At 41.1% G+C, this 21,258-nt stretch overlaps 1 protein-coding gene across 1 annotated transcript in view; it reads left to right on the top strand.

Annotated features, from left to right (window-relative positions):
* The window catches only part of GRK5 (G protein-coupled receptor kinase 5), a 50,880-nt gene that overhangs the window by 12,080 nt on the left and 17,542 nt on the right, over positions 1-21,258 (top strand). The window contains exons 7-10 of the mRNA XM_015406911.1: positions 6,112-6,149; positions 8,239-8,328; positions 13,324-13,532; positions 15,976-16,110. Coding sequence (XP_015262397.1) covers positions 6,112-6,149; positions 8,239-8,328; positions 13,324-13,532; positions 15,976-16,110 — 472 coding nt within the window. The remainder of the gene's footprint in view (positions 1-6,111; positions 6,150-8,238; positions 8,329-13,323; positions 13,533-15,975; positions 16,111-21,258) is intronic.

Consider the following 21,258-nt stretch of genomic DNA (forward strand, 5'->3'; position numbering starts at 1 on the left):
CTCTGGGGCAAGTGATGCTCTGTCATCTTGGTGCTTGGGGGGGTCAACAGTGGGAGGGCTTCTAATGTCCTGGCCCCACTGCTGGACCTCCTGATGGCACTGGTATTTCTGGCCACTGTGTGACACAGAGTGTTGGACTGGATGGGCCTTTGGCCTGATCCAACATTGGCGTCTCTTATGTTCTTATGTTCTTAAACCACTTCCATTATGGTTCCTTTATGACACACATAATACAGTGAACGTGATACAGCAACACTGCTGAAGCTAAGCAGGTTATAGTCTGATCAGGCCTAAATGTGTCTTCATAATTTAAATCTTCATCTTGTGATTTCTTATGGCTAGATGCTTAATTGCAGTTGCTATCATAGCTTCATTACCTGACACTTTCAAGGGCATGGTTTTGAGAAATGTAGAAGTAATAGGAAGTGTATTATAGCCAATGGCATAAAAGCTGCAATATAGATGGAGGCAGTCTGTGAAGACAGAAACAATAAAAGTCCTTCCACTGAGCCTTTGATTCATTTGCATGATGAAAATTCATCTGAGACTGAAGCAACTGAAAAACATGGAGGTCTGTTTCTTCTTAGGATCTGTTTACTCTGAAGGACAACTGTCTCAATTGTTGCCTTGAAAAGAGCGGGGGGGGGGATGTACAGCAAAAACAAAGACTCAAGGCAGCTTACTAAAAAATTAAAACCATAACAAAAATAAATCTAAGAGCATTACTTTCACAATTCCTTATATTGAAATTATTTACCAAGCAAAAATAACAGCCTTGCCAAACACTTAAATGTTATCAAATGCTCTCCTGAATAATTGCTTTGTTCCTCTTTCTGAACACCAAGATAGAAGGAGAGAATGCCAGAGAGTGTAGCCTTCTTCCCACTCCAGCAGACTGTTCCACAGCAATGGGCAGTCCCCTAAAAGCCCACACCTGGGCTGCAGCAGTCATAAGAAAATAAGAGACGCCAATGTTGGATCAGGCCAAAGGCCCATCCAGTCCAACACTCTGTATCACACAGTGGCCAGAAATACCAGTGCCATCAGGAGGTCCAGCAGTGGGGCCAGGACATTAGAAGCCCTCCCACTGTTGCCCCCCCCAAAGCACCAAGAAGACAGAGCATCACTTGCCCCAGAGTCCCTATCTATACCTTGTGGCTAATAGCCACTGATGGTCCTCTGCTCCATATGCTTTTGGCCCCCCTATTTCAACCCATAGAACTTCCAGAAGCTAATCCAATTCTCTTAGCCTTTCAATCTTTCTGGACTTTATACTCTCTCTGACATACAGAGCCACCCTTGCAACTTTATGGCTGGCACTTATTAAAACCAAAAAATCCCCCCCAAAATACTCTTTATGTGATGAGTGCAGCACTTGCATGGTCCTTAAGGTATGCAAGTCCCAGGTTGGGAAATCTTTAAAAGTTAAAACCAGTATCTTGAACTGAACACAGAAGACACAAGATTTCAAAATAGGTTCATGTGAACAAAATGATTAGTCCTTATCAATAACCAAACATTTGGGAAATGTATTTATTAATTATCATTTTAAATATATGTCAGTCAAATATTGTTCTGCCAGAAATATCCTGTGTGATTCAGAGCATGGATGAGGATAATAGTCAAATACTAGAGTCGGAGAGGAGAAACAAAACAGGTTGCATTTTGCTAGTGGGCATTTTAGTAGGGGATAGAAATATCGATGCAATAAATATGAAATTGAGCAAACTCTGGAGGACGATGGAAGACAGGAGGGCCTGGCGTGATGTGGTCCATTGGGCTGCAAAGAGTCGGACTCAACTGTGCAACTGAACTACATGAACAAAAGAACTATTTAGCAATTCATCCACAGTCAAACAACTGAAGTTTGTCATTGATCTTAAAACTGATTCTGTATCAAAAGCCCATATTTTTTCCGACTATGTCACCCCACATAATTATATATCTATCCAATGAATCTGTTTTTAAATTTCCATGAATATGCACTCTTTTTGCCTTCCTTTTTTCTGCAATAGCTAAGAATTACAAGAAGAGCCCTCCTGGAAGAGATCAGTGGTCCATGTAGTCCAGCATACAGTTTCTCACAATGGTCAACTGGCAGGCCTGCTAGCTGGGTACACTGTCAAAGCTTTCCTTTAGTGTTCCCCTGCATCTAAGAACTGTTGGTCAAAGGCACTCTGCCTCTGAACATGGAGGGTTTTCCCCCCAGTTAGTCATCATTACTAAATAGCCACTGATGGACTTTCATAAATTTAATCCTCTTTAAGGCCCCAATGTATCTTGTGGCAGAGTGTTCCATAGGTTAATAGTGCATTGTGGGAAGAAACTTTCTTTGGTCTAAACCAAATCTGCTGCCCATCAGTTCCATTGGGTGTCAATAAGTTCTAGTATTTATGCAGAGGGAGAGTAAGTTCTCCCTCTTCATTTTCTCCACCCCGTGCATAATTTTATAAGGCATCTTTTTTCCTAAACTTTTCAGCTTACCTTTTCCTCATAAGGAACATGTTCACCCCCTTCAAATATTAAATAATTACAAGCAATGTGTAGAAGGTAAGTGAATTAAGAGAACGAATCTCTTCAGAAATGGTTAAAATTAGAATGAAAAAGTATGTGGAGAATGACCTTTATTGCATCATTCCAACACTACAAAGCTTATGTTAACACTGAGAATAAGCATACAGTAGTATTTAAAATAAAGCCATCCATTTTCTTCTGTGTCCTCTTGCCCTTCACATATTTTCTCAGTATTGTTTGTTTGAAAAGTAGGCCTGGTAACACTGGTTTATCTTGCAAAGTTTATCTTGTGAGGTCAATTGAGATTTTAAGCCAAGAAAAGAAATGTTCTTGGTACATGTGTCTTTGCTTACAATAATAAATAGCATGCATGATATATTTTGAGCAAATAATTTTCCACTCATAATTAGCAGGAAAAAAGCATTAAGTTTCATATCAAGAATTACAAAAGCTTAAATTACTGAAAGCAATTTCAAATTCTGTAAGAGAGATGTTTTGTAATGGGTGGTCCTTTTGCACTACACATTTCTCCCTCAGTTGGATTTAACAAAGCGCTAGCGAATTGATATTTAATAAATAAATATTATTTATTTATCTGATAGTCAGATCTCTTTATGTCCCCTCTATTTAACATGCCATCTCAGACATGTAAGAATCAGCAAAGATGCCACATCAGTGAAAATACTTTTGTGGTAACCTGTGTAACTTTAGACAAATGGTTCCCTGAGTGAAAATGAAGTGGTGAAGTTACCACACACTGCAGTTGAGGGCCTGCAGCTGAAACAATGAGTAGCTCTATGTTTTCAGTTTCCTAGGCTTTAACTGGTTTCTAAACATTAAGATGCTTTCTCATGCCTTATTGTGAAGATCCAAGTTACTCCATAAAACAACAGTTGAGCAATTCAAATCCAGTCAGTCTCTCTTTAAAAATATAAAAGGGCGGCAGAAGGTTTGCTGAACAGGACTTGCTTACTTAGTAAACATTTAATAATTTTTTGTTCATGGAGATGGGCATTGCTGGATTTTTATCTGGAATATCAGATTATATATTGACTGTTGTGAGGAATTCCAGTTGTGGAAAAAGAATGACTGAGCAGGGCAAAAATGACCCATTGTGAAAGCAGCTGCTCTCTATATATGTCACATTTAGTGAGAGACTTGAATAGACGTTGAATAGAGCCAGTGTGGTGTAGTGATTAAGAGCCGCAGACTGTAATCTGGAGGTTTGATTCCCTGCTCCTCCACATGAAGCCTGCTGGGTGACCTTGGGCTAATCACAGTTCTCTCAGAACTCTCTCAGCCCCACCTACCTCACACAGTGCCTGTTGTGGGAAGGGGAAAACAAGGTGATTGTAAGCCACTTTGAGACTCCTCAAGGTAGATAAAAGCAGCGTATAAAAACCAACTCTTCTTCTTCTCCTTCTTCTTTGATTGTAACATGGGGCTTCCTTTGCCTTTATTCTGCTCCGTACCCTCACACTGACTCATACCAGCTATCTTTGCTGTCCAAGACTACGGTCAGTTTTTTTTTTCTGTTTTTATTGCAAATCAGAGGTCATTTCGGGGGGGAACGCGGGGGAACACAGTTCCCCCGGGTGAGGTACGGGGGCGGGGCACATGACGAAGCCCCGCCCCCCTTCGCGGGGCTTCCTTGCACTCACGCCGGCCTTGCAGGTCCACCGCCGGGCCCCCCATGGGGCTCGGCAGTGGAGCTGCAAGGCCGGCGGCGGCGGCCGGGACCGTTGATGTCAGGGGGTGTGGCATATGCTAATGAGTTATGCTAATGAGTTCCCCTAGCTCTTTTCCTACAAAATGACCCCTGTTGCAAATGAATGTAGCAACATCTGTAAAAGAAGTGGGAACGTCAGAAACTGAATATTATATTTTTGTTCTGCCATCTGAAGTTCTTGTTGCACTCATCTCCAGTTCCTCCAAAAAAATGTAACATGTGAACATACAAGACCACAAATACAAATAATACGAGTCTCAAATATTTGCGTATTCCAGTCGATGTATAGCCTGCTCTGGATTTGCACAGATCTCTGGTATGCACACAATAGTTTTTAGGTCTTTTTAGGATTTGATATACCAGAGATTTACTCTTAGCCCTGCTGTTGATTTTCTCTTTACCTTTAGGCTTCCAGAACGGTCTGGAGGTATGTTCGTCAATCAGATTTTTATCATGTTCTTCCTCCAAGCAGCTCAGGGCAGTTTACATGGTGCTCCCTCTCACTTTTATCCTCACAATAAACCTGTGAGGTAAATTAGGTTGAGAGAGAGTGACTGGCCCAGAGTCGCTCAGTGAGTTCCATGGCTATGTGGGGATTTGAACCTACATCTCCAGTCCGAAGACTCTAACTACTACACCACACTGGCCCTCACACATACTGTAAGAGTGCAGAAGTTAAGCAAAGCAAGTCTACCTTTGGAAGATCATAGATGTGTTTCTTTGAACCCTGTGAAGGAGTACACATATTAACTAAGCAAATTAAATTTACTTCTTGGGCCATAAAGAAACCTGCCATGCCCAGAGATGTTTTGTGGTGCATTGTAGTCAACACAACCCAGTGCTTAGATGTTTATGGGGATGGGCAGGATATAATACAAATAGGGCTGCCAGGTCTCCTGGGGTGGGGTCCGCTCTAGGGTCCCCCCAACCCACCAGCCTGGATCCGACCACCAGGGGGAACTCCATCCCCAAAGTGCCTGAATTGAGCCCACGTGCCCAGAGCAGTGATGTCACCCAGAGATGTGACATCGAGGGAGGCTCTAGTGTTTGACCTTAAAACTGTATGGTAAGAGACTCTCAGGCACAGAACTTCTCCCCCCTGCTGGATGCCAGGTAGGGACCTGGCAACCCTAAATACAAAATAAATTATGATGTGAAAGTAGCATGTTATAACCACAGCTAAGAAAATACACAGGATCGTAACATTTTATTAATTTATTGTGTGTGAATGTTTGCTGGTTCTCACTCTGATTTTAGTTTTGGGGTGGTTCTCTTTCTTCTGGTGTTTCTTAGGTCTTTTGATGATTTTATTGTTGTGGGTAGGATGATTGATGTTGTCTTTATTGTTGTTTTGAAATGTTTTCCTGTTTATTTTTAATTACTTTTCACTGAATAGTTTACTCTTCCTGTACACCTTTCTTAGTACAAGGAGGGGGTAGAAATCTAAATCGTTTCAAAACTTGTGAAGTAAGGTAGGAGAAGAGAGTTGTGCCTAATGCTTAGTGAGTTTCATAGCTGAGAAACCAATGTGTCAGGCAATAGCTAGAGAGTTAGGCCTGAGTTTCTGACACATCAACGTAACTCTGTAGCCACTGCAACAGGTGTTGGCTGCTCGAGGTATAGATTATATCTTTATTATGACTAGGAAAGTTGTGGCCTTGTGCCAGGAAAGCACAATACTTTGAAAACTAGAGTATCTATTCATGTTGTTTCAAAACCATTCTTTTAAAACTGTCTTTTAATATTCTTTTCTGGGTTAGCTGATTCCCTACTGTTGTCCAGAAGGAAAATAGGTTCTGATGTCTTACTGTTCTCATGCTATCAAAGCAGCTTTCACACAAATAACTGCTATTTTTTCCCTTTCTTAGGGATTTGAAGCCAGAAAATATTCTGTTAGATGATTATGGTAAGTCGGAGAGCTTTAGACAGAGCCCTTTCTTCCACACTAAAGTGGTTCACATTTAGTTGTCCAAAATGCCTTGCACAAAGGCAAATCCTTCTCTGAGCAAGAGGCTGCACAATCATCAGTGCTTGTCTTGGGATTCAGAAAATGATAGTACCCAATGCGTTCTGCACAACTGAGAAAAGAGAAAGAAAGAGAGACCACTCTGAAAAGCAGTATAAGCTTGGGATGTAAAATATCAAGTGTTTAAAAAATTAAACAATAATTTACCTTGTTCAAAAGGATTTGGTGGGCAAAATGTCTTGCGCTTGATGAGAATGTGCAGATGGAGCTGGCTGAGTGAAAGGACAGCAATGTCCCAGCCACTGCTGTGCCAACAGACAATTTCTGCATGTCTGGGGAACTTTCCTGCACATGGCAATGTCTGTTGCCCTAGGAGGAAGAGTGGCCTGAGGTAAGGTACAGGGCAAAACACCTCTGACTGTACAGTAGATGCTCTCATTCCGCAAGCTGTAACATAGGACAACCTTTTGCCCACCACGTTATCTTTTCTCCTGCATTTTTGCAATTATTTTGGAAATCTTCCTTCCTTCATATTCCTAACTTCCCTGTAATTTATCATCTTTGGAATCATTTTGGACTCCTCGCTATCAATGGAGGCCCAGGTGGCAGCCACTGCCAAGTCAGCCTTTTACCATCTGCGGCTGGTGTGGCAGTTGGTCCCCTTTCTCGACCGCAGTGACTTGGCCACAGTGATCCATGCAACGGTCACCTCGAGGCTAGACTACTGTAACGCTCTCTACATGGGGCTGCCTTTGTCGCAAATCCGGAAGCTGCACCTAGTGCAGAATGCTGCGGCCAGGCTGTTGATGGGTCTTCATAGAAGGGACCACATCCAGCCTGTGCTGAAAGCGCTGCACTGGCTGCCAATAGCGTACCGGATTTGTTTTCAAAGTGCTGGTTCTTACCTTTAAAGCCCTACATGGTCTGGGTCCAGCTTACCTAAGGGACCGCCTTTCCACATATGTTCCCCCGCGAGCACTTCGGTCCGGGACCCAACATCTCCTGGCAATCCCAGGCCCCAAAGAGGCCAGGCTGGCCACTACCAGGGCCAGGGCTTTCTCGGTGGCGGCCCCTACCTGGTGGAATGAGCTCCCGGAGGAGATCCGTGCCCTGCGGGACCTTGTGCAGTTCCGCAGGGCCTGTAAGACGAAGCTCTTCCACCAGGCGTATGAGTAGGAGCCACCACTACCATCACCATTACTTCATCTTTACCTGGCCCTGGATGAGGGAACATCAGCGTTTCCCTGGAGCAGATGATGCTGAATAGTTGAAATGCACCATCTGTGAAATACCATGTTGAACATCTAGAGCACTTTAGTCAATAACTTGTTAAAATTGTTTTTGTACTGTTGGGATTTTAAATGGTTTTATATATGTTTTATAATGGCGTTTGCCTCCATGTAAGCCGCCCTGAGCCTGCATCGCGGGTAGGGCAGGGTATAAATCGAAATAAATAAATAAATAAATAAATAAATTTATTTTCCTGAAAACCCCACCCACTCTATTTTCCTATTGGATATGTAAACACTTTCAAAAAACATTTTCTGCTTAAAGTGGTCTGGTCATGGGACATACTTGGATGTTTTTTACCTTGGCTATTTTAAGTGCTGTTTCAAGGACTAAAATATCCAAGGCCAGACACATCAAATGTTTTGGTCAGCTGTTTCTTTACAATTGACACAAATCTTCATTGGCCAAGCAACCAACATAGACAGCTTGCGGGGGCCAAGTGTTGACAGAGGTGGTTTACGGGTGCCTGGTTCCTTGAGATAATCCCCAGACCCCCTGTTGTTTGCTGGAGCTTCCAGCAGGGAGAACAGGAAGCCACAACTTTGCTGGACTGTTTCCTTTCACACTACCTAGGCCTTTCCCTTTTACCAGAGATGATCAGTTTCACATGAGTTCTTCCAAAGAGGAACCCTTTTCAGTAGTTAAATTTATTGTGATGATGTGCTTTTATGAGAACAAATGAATGTTTTCTCTACATTTATGGCTATGCTAGAATATTTGCTTTTTCCACCTGCTTTAGGTCATATCAGAATATCTGATTTGGGTCTAGCTGTTAAAATCCCTGAGGGTGACTCAATCCGCGGACGGGTAGGAACAGTCGGTTATATGGGTAAGTGATCATGTTTCCGGTCTTGTTGATTCAAATTTGACAATTTCAGAACACTTTTCTGTAATGCAAAGTAGCCAAAGTGTTTCCAAACATTGCAAAATGATCACACATCCGCATAGATGATGGTCCCTCTGGCTCAGTTTCCAACATGATGAATCAGTTCCCCTAGTCATATGGGAATAGCTACACGTATTCTCCCCAGATCCTCCAATTAAAATTTGATGCCTAAAAATAGTGTACATTAATTCTGCATGTGTTTATTTTGTCTAATTTTCTCCTGCTTCTAAGACCCCATTTTTTAAAGACCTGAGAACTTTTTTGACAAGACGTGTTTTAGCAGAGAGTAAAGATAGAAACATTTAGAGAGCTGAGGCAATAGTGGGGGTGGGGGGAGCAGGGGATCAGGCAGGCTACTGAACATAAGAACATAAGAGATGCCAATGTTGGATCAGGCCAAAGGCCCATCCAGTCCAACACTCTGTATCACACAGTGGCCAGAAATACCAGTGCCATCAGGAGGTTCACCAGTGGGGCCAGGACATTAGAAGCCCTCCCACTGTTGACCCCCCCCCAAGCACCAAGATGACAGAGCATCACTTGCCCCAGAGTCCCTATCTCTACCTTGTGGCTAATAGCCACTGATGGACCTCTGCTAGAATATTTGAAACCCTATGCTGGGTTTCCCATTGGTGGCCTAACATCAGGCCTTCTAAGCCTCTGCTTCCTTCTCAGTGTGACATCATGACAATTTTGATACAGCACAACCAAAAAAGAGTTTTGCGGCATCTCGGATTAACAGATCTATTGAATCTCTTGATGGAAAGTGCCTACTTCATCAGATGCATGAAGCTAATTTTCAATCAACAGATACACAAAGGAAGGAATGAAAAAATGTAAACAGTAGGTTAAAAGGCTGCAAGACGTATAGTGTGTGTCATTTATATGCAAAACTCAAAACTGACTGGCGCAGAACCACCCTGTCTGTGACTAGGCACATGCAGTCATTGTGAGAACAGGTGGAAGGTCTTTGTCAACAAGTTAGGAGACTGGTGTGGTCTCCTACTCTGGTTATTCCCAACCAGTGATACGTGTACCACCAATGGGATTCAGAAATAGTTCAGGTGGGATGCGGAGTTTTCATAACAATTACTAAGAATCTGCTCTCCCTCAGTCCTCACATCCACCTGCAAGTGTGATATGCCATCTCCTTGCTGCCCTACCTGCCGTAAATTATCCATTTGGCATGCTGGTAGTAACCTTGGAGTCACTCAGTGTTTCTTCTAATCCTCCATTCTCTCTGCCCACTTAGGAAGTGTCTTTGATGCTGCTTCCTGCTGGCCGTACCTGCCAGGGGTTATCCATTGTGCTTTTGCAAATGTCTATGTCCTTAAAATGTACAGTAAATCAATATAGCTAATTCTTAACATGGCTCCATCTGTGCATCCAGAGACTGAGGATATGAACAGACAACAGAGATCTTTTTACAAACCTGAAAAAATTTCCAGGTTTACAGAAGACTCTGAAATCTAAAGGCAAAAAATACATTAGGAAGCTAAAATAATAGAAGCTGGGCTTGTACCTTTACAAAAGGAATGCCCTCTCAGTGTCCCTTGGGGGGTTTCTAGGTAACCACAACAGTATTGCCAGACTTCAAATCTTGGTTCATGACAGTAAAAGGCAGGGATAGAGAGAAGAGGCCCTTTCCAGGACTGTTTTGACCTTTGAGAGAGGACTCAGCAGCAGGAACCACCAGGTGACTTGCTATCATGCAACTAGCATGACTCACCCAAGGACCACTTGCTTGCTACTGTTCAACAGCTGCCACCTCATGAGAGCCAGTGTGGTGTAGTGGTTAGGTTACAGTTTCAGACTAGGGTCAGGAAACCCATGTTCAATACCCTGCCATGGAAGTTAACTGAATGATCTTGGGCCAGTTACAAATTCTCAGCCTAACCTAACTCACATGGTTGTTGAACAAGGTTTTTGAGCCCAGTGGTACCTTTAAAACCAACCAAGTTTAATTCTGGGTATAAGCTTTCATGTGCATATGAAAGCTTATACTCAGAATTAAACTTTGTTGGTCTTAAAGGTGCCACTGGACTCAAAACTTTATTCTATTGCTTCAGACCAACACAGCTACCCACCTGAATATATATTCATAAGGTTATTGTGACGGTGAAATGGAGGTGAAGACAATGACGTAAGCAGTTTTGGGTCCCCATTTTGGAGAATGGCATGGTATAATTGAAGTAAATAATAAATATGGCTGAAGAAAATAATAAATATGGCTCACAATACAAAAACTCATGGGCACTCAATGAAATTGCTGAGCAGTCGGGTTAGAACAAATAAAAGGAAGTACTTCTTCACCCAAAGAGTGATTAACATGGAATTCACTGCCACAGGAGGTGGTGGCGGCTACAAACATGGACAGCTTCAAGAGGGAATTAGATAAATATATGGAGCAGAGGTCCATCAGTGGCTATTAGCCACAAGGTATAGATAGGAACTCTCAGTCTGGGGCAAGTGATGCACTGTATTATTGGTGCTTGGGGGGGGCAACAGTGGGAGGGCTTCTAGTGTCTTGGCCCCACTGCTGGACCTCCTGATGGCACCTGGTATTTTTGGCCACTGTGTGACAGTGTTGGACTAGATGGGCCATTGGCCTGATCCAACATTGGCTTCTCTTATGTTCTTAAGAGGATGGCAGATGAAAGGTTGATGATTGATGGGTGGGAAGGAGAGAAGGAAGCAGGGAAAGGTGAGGATATATGCATGTATAAAATGAAAACAGAACGGCTGTATAAATGTCCTGTTTGGAAACAGTGGACTTTTTGTTTCTATCATGGTGGGACCCAGATTCTTTCATAAAATGTTTGTCAGGATGTAAGACAGAAGAGGTTGAGAACCACTGGCCTAGTTGACCATTTCAGTAACACTGTGTAATGTCTTGACTACTGATGATTCTGCTCAGCCACATTCCGCCCTTCCTTGCAAATTGACCCACATTTTTAAAAAACTTTTCTCTGGTAATCATGAGGGGTAAACAATTTTTTTTTAAAAAAAGTAAAAGCTGTAATCCCCAGTAAGTATTCAGTTCCATGTTTGTGCTAAAAATGTTGGTGAATTGGAATCAATGTGGGATAGGATTTGCCACAGAAGAACCAGAAGTGATTTTATCCCTCTAATAAAAACTACTTGCTCTGTTTGTTAAAATGTGCTTTCATTGCATGTGTGTGTTGAAAAAAAATACTACCTTTATATTGCCTGTACTGAACATTTTGCTCATTTTCAACGTTTATCTTCAACCCATATACCCCAGAGAGTTTCTGCTAAGACTAGTGAGATGACTCAAGAATAAGAGGCCTAGGGAATTTCAGGTTAGGTGTTTCAGTATAAATCATGGGGGGGGGGCTTGTTTCATAGTTCAGTAGCTAAGAAGATGTCTTTGAAACTAATACAATCTAAATTAAAATGAAATACTGCTGATGGAGTTAAATGTGTGTGTGGACCAGGCTTTTTTGCTGAAATGTAATTTTAGGAATTTGCAATTAAATTAAGATAATGAAATTATTGTGTAAGTAAGTTAATTAAAATTAACAAGAATGCATAAGAGAACTCTCATCCAAATAAATTTCCCCCCTCTGATTTACATACAAAACAAAGTGGGCTCCCAAGATCAACTGTGTCATGCAGGCTGGTTCTTTTTTCTTTTTTTTAAAAAAAGGATTTTATTTTTAGAACAAACAAACAACGAACAAACAAACATAAATACAGAAAAGTTTGGAGGTACCATTTACATCATTATTTTAGTTATTTTGTTACCTCATACATTGTATACTTTGTAAATTCATATTTTCCACCTTATATATATATATATTTTAATGTTTTGCATTATAATTTAAAAAATAGTTCGCATTATCTTCTAATTCGGTGATATGTCCATATGTTTTCTTTATTGTAATCTTCCAACCATTTGTAGAATCTTGACCATGTATTTTCGAAGCTTGCTTCATCTCGTCCTCTCAAAATTAAAGTTAGTTTATCCATCTCTGCAGTCTCAAGCGTTTTGTTTATAATTTCTTCTTTAGAGGGCACTTCATTTTTCTTCCAATATTTAGCATATAATATTCTTGCAGTTGTCAATATACGTATAATAAGATAAAAGTCTTGTTTTTTATAATTTTCTGACATTATATTCAATAAAAACAATTCAGGTATATGAGGTACAATGCAGCCTAACATTTTTTGTAACATTTCATGAACCCAAGACCAATACTTTTTAGCTTTATCACATGACTACCACATATGAAAAAATGAACCAACATTTTTTGGCACTTCCAACAATCATTTGATAAATCAGGATAAATCATTGCTAATTTTTATGGAGTCATGTACCATCTATAAAACATTTTATAAATATTTTCTTTGTATGAGGTTGCTTTGGTAATTTTTACATTTGTTTTCCATATTTTTAACCATTGATCTAAATCAATATTATGGCCCAACTTTTGTGCCCATTTAATCATAGGATCGTTAACTATTTCATCCTGTGTCTTATTTGCCAACATTATTATATATAATTTCTTAATCTTCGGTGTGTAACAATATTACTTTGTCTTTGGCATACCTTGACTCTATTTGTGCTCTTTCCCACCAACTTAAATCTGGTTTTTGTTTTATAAGGTCTTCTGTTGACTTTAATTCATTTTTATTGTCCAGTAAATCTTTGTATTTTAGCCTTACATTCTTTTGCATCAATTTTGGGTTTGTAAGTGCAGGCTGGTTCTTAACCAAACTAAAGAACAGACTGAATGTTGTCTTTCATTCTTGAACATTGGCTGCAGATATTTCAGTGTAGTTCACATGCTATGCTAAGTAGAGTTGCACCCTTCTAAGTGCCTTGAAGTCTCTGTTTAGGATTGCACTGTTAGTATGGTAAGGCCAGTATAGAAATGGACAAATCTTTTCACAGGTCTCCTCTTTCTCACACAGCTCCAGAAGTCTTGAACAACCAACGATACACACTTAGCCCTGACTACTGGGGATTAGGTTGCCTGATTTATGAAATGATTGCAGGACAGTCACCGTTCCGTGGGCGGAAAGAGAAGGTGAAGCGAGAAGAGGTAGACAGGAGAGTCTTGGAGACGGAAGAGGTTTATTCCCATAAATTCTCTGAAGAAGCAAAATCCATCTGTAAAATGGTAAGGGGATACTCTTTTGTAACACTTATGTCAGATGCGGCCCCCGTAACAAATGAGTTCTTCTCTTGAAAATATGGATGAACCCTAACCTTGAAGGAACCTTGAAAGTTTATTTTTTCTAGCAGAAGGCCTAATTTTAAGGTGACCAGTCCCTTTGCAAATCCTTTAGGTACAGAGGTGTCAAACCTTTGTACCTGGAGGGTTTGCGAAGGGACCAGCCACCGTAGAATTAGGCCTTCTGCTAGAAAAAAATAAACTTTCAAGGTTCCTTCAAGATTAGAGTTCATCCATATTTTCAAGTCAATAACTTTATTAGATTAGACTGGAATTCTCTTTGAAAAGAAGAGAGGTTTCCACCATCTTATAAATGGCATCAAATATGAACTTCTCCTTGACAGTATTCATGGCAATTCATACATTCATCCACTACAACTTCCCATCTTCCAGTTAGACGAAAATGATTTCTGTTGAGTTTCTCTAAGCATAGTCAAAAACATCCAGATGATCTTGTGTGCATCTTAGAACTTGAAGAAGAAAGTAGAGATTTATTCCATTTACTTGCCTGTCCACTATCACCATGAGCTATTGGGTCAGTAAATGATGCTAGCACAATGGTTCCAAACCTTTTGGCGCATGCAGGCACCTTTGGAATTCTGACACAGGGTGGTGGGCACAACAACTAATTGGCTGCAAGGTGGAGGTAGAGCCAGCCACAAAATTAACAGGGAGTGAGGTTATGCATGAATCTAATGTAAAGGTAAATGTAACTCTTGAAACAGAGTTTCTGTCTGAAATGTTGAGCAGGATGATTTTTAATCTCCACAGCCAATCAGAGGCCCTGCTGGGCGAAAGCCCTCCCTGGCCCCTCCCACTTTCTATACACATTTGGTGGGCTCCAGGAAAGGTGTCAGAAAGCACTGTGACATCCTCAGGCACCATGTTAGAGACCCCTTGCTAGTGTGTGTGATGAGGCTGTGGGAGGGGCGCGTTATAGACATTAGCACTGTCCTTCCATTTATATTCTTCCAGCTTTGGAAACAGTGTAGCTGGAGAATTTTCCTGAAAAATTAGCCCAGTCCTGGTTGAGACAACAGCATGTAAGGTGTTGTCTGTTTATAATGGGCAGGGGAATCAGTCTGAATGCTCAGAAGAAACAAATTTCATTGATTTTTCTATTTCTTGTACAGCCATGACCTGATTACATCTATTCATGTTTGAATTGTTTTATTGTTCTCTAAATTGTAATCCTGTATATTTTTCATTTAATACTGTCTTTGCTGTTAGTTTTTCTACTGCTGCCCTCTGATGGACAAGACAAAAACCACTGAAATGTATCATGAACAGTGTGGATTTCATTCTTTTCCCTTTTAAATCTGTTTATGCCAAAGAATGTAATTCTTCCTCATTTCTTCTTGTTTGTCTTGAGTCATATACTCATTGTAGTAACTGAGTTGTTTTAAATTCTAATGCTGTTTGATGCTGTGAGCTTCTTCTCTGGTGTCTTCAGCAAATCTTCAGAATTAAGCTGGAAGAGAAAAGAATGAAACCCAAACCAGCCAAAGAGATTGACCATAATAAAGACTATTTTCCTAAGTGTTTCAAATGCAGTTTTCTCTCTATGACTTTTAAATATTAGAAACCTCTGTTTTCTTTAAGCAATTGCTTATTGAGTTATAAGTGTACACCAATTAATAATACATCATATATGTGAGCACTGAATGCGTAAATGAACCAAAATAGAGGAGTTAATTATAGACAAGAAAACAGAGAGCCATTATCAGGGTTGTTTGTTTTTGGGGAGTTTTTTGGAAAAAGAGGTGCCGGAACTCTCAAGAGGGAAATGTTCAATCTGTATACTGAAAACTCAGGAACTTGTAAACGTTTTAAAAAGAATTTTGTTGAAGAGGTTCCAGAACTCTGTTCCAGTGCGTTCCCCCAAGAAAAAAGCACTAGTCATTACATTCATAGCTTAGGTAATGCTTGGCAAGTGTAACTAGATAAGTCCCTATCCTTCCTTTTGTAGTCATGTAATATTTAGTGGATTGTATCTCCAACATGGAACCTGTGAGGTATACAGTAGATCACACCCAGCTAGCCTTCAGGTGGATGATGCCAATGATGCTGCCATCTTCCTGAGACCAATATCTAACATTTTTAAAATGTCATCTGAGCAAGAGAAGGAATCTGTCTCTTCCCCCTCCCTTTTTATTTTAGGTATGACACTGATCAAATCCGTAAATTCTCCAGGTCCGAGACACACACTGTGAAACCTCTTTCTGTGAGAAGGCTCATAGTTTCAGTACTGTGTTGTGATTTTTCTAAGGGCACTATCACTGACTTGTACAGTCAGAGAGGACTGTGAAGTTTAACAAATGTGTGAGGTGCTGTGTGTGTGTGAATAAATAAATAAAAGCTTTCTTGCAATTCTCTTGGTCATTTTCAGCTACTGACCAAAGATGTGAAGCAGAGACTTGGTTGTCAGGGAGAAGGTGCAGCTGAAGTGAAGAGGCACCTGTTTTTCAAGAGCATGAATTTCAAACGCTTACAAGCAGGACTGGACCCTCCTTTTATCCCTGATGTAAGTGATCCTTGAAAGAGAATCACAGAAATGAAGTGGAACTTGAAAGCGATACACTTGAGGGTATTCTCTAACCTAAATGTCTGCTGCAGTTTTCTCCTTGAATGCCAGTGTGGCTAAGTGACTGTCTTGTTTATTTTTATTTATTGTTTGGCAGAATTGCACACAGGAAGCATATAATATAAAATGCGTAACCAAGTTGATACAACGAGTATGCAGACCGAGTGGGCAATTCCCCTAAATACTAATATCTGTATTTTCAGTTTACTCAATTGTAGCTGGGAAGAGTTCAAGGAGTTCTGTCACATCACCCTGGAAAGCATGATACTCACATTCCTGTGACAGATGGGCAATATTTTGGCAGGCTGCATCTCAATCGCATTTGGATCTTGATATTTTGCCCTATTTAAACAACAGATCTGTACAACTACCAAAGCCTGTTTGTATTCTATTAGCCATCTTCCATACTTTACATGGCAAGTCAAATCCTGCCAGGCCTCTTGTTAATGTTTATCAGATTACGGATATCGGATGGAACTGATTGCATCCATGTTCACAACCATTCATTCCCTAGATCAAAATTTTGTGAATGCAAGATTTGTGCCGATCTTATTGCTGGGTGTCAAGATCTTAGTCTGGATAGGCCATGTCTTTGTGGTTTGGTAACTCTGTTTTTCAGTTAACTTTCTGTATTAACAAAGAAGAGCAATTTGGGGAAGCATGTGGCACAATGTGGGTAGCCAATAGGTTGGAGTAGGTTTAATACATCAGCTGATGGTTCTCATTGTTGTATTGAGTGGGACATGAAGTTTGTGGATATGGGGGCTGTTGAGCCACACTGCAGTACCATATTCTGCAGTACTATACACTAACCCCAAAGTTTAGCATCTTAGTGTTGTAGCAGACAGACCCCAAGTTGTACCACATAATCTTTGGATAACGTTGTTTTGTGTGTGTATTTTTGCTGCTACATTGGTAAGATGATGTTTATGGCTCAAGGTCCTGTCCAGGGTAATGCCAAGCTACTTAGGTGTATGGTTGTGCATAAATTGTGTGCCATTAAGGTAGACATTCAGTTCACAGTTGGCAAGATTGTTATCGAGATGGAAACAGGAGCATTCTGTTTTTCCTGGACTTGGAATAAGCCACCCTTTACGGTAGTAGTCAACCAAAAGTTTGAGTTCCCTAGTCAGTATTTCCTCAGTCCTTTCAATTGATTTGTGCCGTGCTGCAATCACCATGTCATCGGCATAAGCAAACTTCCTGGATATCATCTTGGGAACATTGGAGATGTATAGATTGAAAAGAACTAGAGTGAGGACTGAGCCCTGTTTCTTCTGCTTGCTGATTGACTGACCCATAATTACTTAGAAAGTTCTGTTTCTCAGCATGTTATTTAGGAGTTGAAATAATATTCTTCTGGGGAAAACCTGTAAAACTTTGTACAGCAGACCATCCCTTGAGACTGTGTCATAAGCGGCAGTCAGATTAACAAAAACTTCTGATGTCTTAAGACACTTCTGATACCCTGCCTCAATGAAAGTTGTTAAGCTGAGAACCTGGTCTTCACAACTATGATGAGGTCTAAATCCTGCTTGCTCTATAGGGACATGTTTGTTAATTTGTCACTGATTCTATTCAGGATTAGCCTCTCCAGGAGTTTACAACAGAAGCTCAGAAGGGAAATAGGTCTGTAGTTTTCCACCAAATGTTTTGGTTTTCCAGGTTTCAAAATAGCAACTATCTTTGCATTCTTGAATTCCCCCGGGAGTCTTCCTGATCTCATAACGTCAGGAACTCATAAATGCAGTCAAAGCCTCGTGTTGGGGTGCAGGCTGGTGTTGGGGTGCAAGCATGTGGCATGTCATTGAAGGTGGAACTATGAAAAGCAAAGCACTAATTTGGAGAACGTAGACAAAGTCCAGTCCAAGGATCAAGCACAGTGTCAGAGAGTTGGCAAAGAGCAGGTCTAATGGGCAGTCGAAACACAGAGCCTAGCGGTCCGAAAGTCGATCATGAGCAGGTTCAGAACAGATTTAAGAATCATAGTCAGGAGGTGGTCCAGGAAGTCACAGTGGCAGGGCAAAGTCCAATTCAGTGATCGCAAGGTAAAGTTGGGTGCAGTAGATGCAGAGTCGGGAGTAAAGCAACTAGTTGCTTCAACGCCTAGTTCATCTTCTGCCTCATTTATGCTTGAGTCACAGCTGGGCCACATTAGGCCAGTGCGTAGGCAATCATCCTGGATTGTTAGCTCTAGGCCACTAGGCACACATTTCATCTCCTCTCGAGTAGTTTATGCCTTGCCCGTCATAGCCGGCATTACAGAAGCTCTGGGGACAGCAGAGGCGAGGTGGCCCATGTGACCTTGTCTGGTCCCAGGTCCTAAATCAGGGTAGTTGAAGCACTGTCCTCAGTTGACAGTTCCTCGACTTAAGAACATAAGAGAAGCCAATGTTGGATCAGGCCAATGGCCCATCCAGTCCAACACTCTGTCACACAGTGGCGAAAAATACCAGGTGCCATCAGGAGGTCCAGCAGGGGGGCTTCAGGGGACTGTCTGTCACTGGCTAGTTGTGAACTGGGACCTGCTTCTGCTGCCCTTATGTCACTTTTTGCCTCATCTGAACTGGTCAGCTCAGGATGATCCATGACACCTGGTGTCGTTCTGCTCTTGATGTCCTTCAGTGCCTTGAAGATCTCATCAACACTGAAATCTCCTGACAGCTCGGAGTCTTTAGGGCAGGTGCATTTCAAAATCTGGAGTTCTTTTTTTAAATCCTGATTGTAAAATCTTGATCTTTCGGGGCTCTGGATAGAGATACCAGTTGGGCAGCTACCTGGTCTGATGTTACCTCCAGATTTCCTCAGAGCATGGGGGGGAGGGTTTGCACCTAAGTTTATTAACAGGCTCCAGACTTTCCTACTGGAATGCCTGAAATCCAGATTCACAGTTGCTTCTGTCCATTTTTGTCTACGTGCAGAGTCAAGTTTGTGGAGTAGTTCATCTGCTACTTTGCTGTCGAGGAAATTTTGATACAGCCTCCCGCTCTGATCACTCCAGCCTGGAATATATTTGTTCCGATATCCTTGAGGACTGTGCCTTTTGGCCATAGGTATAACAGCTCCAATAAATCAGCGGTAGTTATTATGTGTTGGGGTGCAATTCTAGCTCACTTTTTCATGGTGTACCCTGGATAACACTATTGTGTTAGAACTTCTAGCTGTCAGGCAATAATAGAATCTCCTGGCTACACTACACACTTGGAAACAATCAAACAGGCCTTCTCAGGACTATTTGACAAGGGGTATAGGAGACTGCATCCGAATCTGCCAAATGAATATTGAGTGACTGTTAATCTTGGGTGCCTGGGTACAATGACTCTTTGTTCAGCCTCAGATGGCTATTTTACAGGGCTTTGGGAAGGAGGTAGGGTTAAATTAAAGCCACAATAGGGTTTAAACAGGTTTAACAGTAATTCTCAGAGAATTCAGGGAACTGTAGTTCCATGATGACAGTTCTCAAATAGAGTTCTCAACACACCAAGGGCGCTTCCAAAATGCATTTTTGCTCCAGCTCCCTTTCACATGTTTCGTTTGCCCATCGTTGCTCTCTTGGTTTTCCTTTGAGGTTTTCCCATACATTCACTCTTGTGAAGAGCTGAAAAAACACAGGAAAAATTCAGGGAGAAAAAAAGGAGATAAACAACTAGCAGATGATACTATGACAACCCAGTGCAATTAAGAAGCCAAGCAGGAGCTAAGATCTGGTGCAGAAACCCACAAGTTACAATTCTCAGGAGCCTTTGGAGGAAGCCATGATATTACAAGATTGTAGATTCTTTAAAATGTATCTTTTTCTAGCAAATGGAATTCCCCTTAAGACTGCTTTGGTGTACAGTTTATCTCACAATGGATCAATCCAGGTTTTTCAAATTTGTGGCAAGTTATGACTTCGGCCTGTATTAGAGTATTTTCAGCGATATCACTTCACTCTGCCAGAGTTGCAGGAGAAGCCATTGTGTAGTGACAGCCTTTTCAAAAAGGTCATACAAACTGACCCTTAACCGTGGAGGGCTTGAGTACTATTGTTCAATCAGAGTTTCACTTCTATATAATAGAAATAATGTAGGCCTACAACATAGGGCTAAAGTGAGAACAAATGAGGTAAGGATTGTAAAAATAAATAAATAAATAAAAGCTGAAATCAATTTTATTTGCTTTTCAGTAAGCCCTCTACAAGATCAAAAGTGTTATTTTAGATGCATCCCAGTAGGATTTTTTTACTATTTTTCTCTCAACTACAGTCTTCCAGGTAGTATATCACAAAAAGTGTTTTTGAAACTCCCCTGAGTTCCATAGTTGATAGCCATGCATATGTCATGGATGCATTCAGTTAAAGAGAGACAAATCCAAGTCCTGTCAGACATGTGTAATAAAATGCATAGATGGCGTGTTTCCTAATCTAAATGCCAGATCAACTGGACATTTTTCTTCTGTTTTCCTTTGTTCTGAGTGTTTAAAAGAGGCTTGTTTAGAATGGGGATCCTAAAGTGTGCTGTTTTCTATCATGAGAATCAAAACTGAAGTAACATTTTAGGATCTTTGCCTAACAGACATTTGTTTGGTCCATTATAAATGTTCTTGGGCTTTAAAAAAAATATTTTATCATACTTTTCAGACAAAAGTTTTCTCTCAGAACACCTCACATCAATTTAAAATTCAAACCATCAATCAGTAAGTCTAATTCTCAGCCAAATGTGAGGATACTTAAATCCAGAGATTGGAACCATGAACAAATTTTTCTACAAACCCGAGAAAAGCCCCAGGTTTACTGAACACATGGGGAGGATTAATCCCCCCATAAGAGAACCAGATAAGACAATAGAAGGAGATCTGTTATCTAGAAGGAGATCTCTGTGACCATTGTGGGGGTTACTAGGTAGCCACAATAAAATTGCCAGCATTCAAAACTCAGACCTTTTCCACACCTCAGTGTTGCTGCTGTTTCTCAGTGAGTTGAATCCCCAGCTGATGCTCCAGCTTTGCATAACCCCTTCCGCAAAAGGGCATTTATTTCAGGGACTTTTTTTCTTGAATTCAGATCCAACCCTCCCCACGTGTTCTGCACTTCCTTTGAAAAGGGGTTGT

This window comes from Gekko japonicus, unplaced genomic scaffold (genome assembly GCF_001447785.1).
Source record: "Gekko japonicus isolate JY-2015 unplaced genomic scaffold, Gekko_japonicus_V1.1 scaffold1288, whole genome shotgun sequence".
NCBI lineage: Eukaryota > Metazoa > Chordata > Lepidosauria > Squamata > Gekkonidae > Gekko > Gekko japonicus.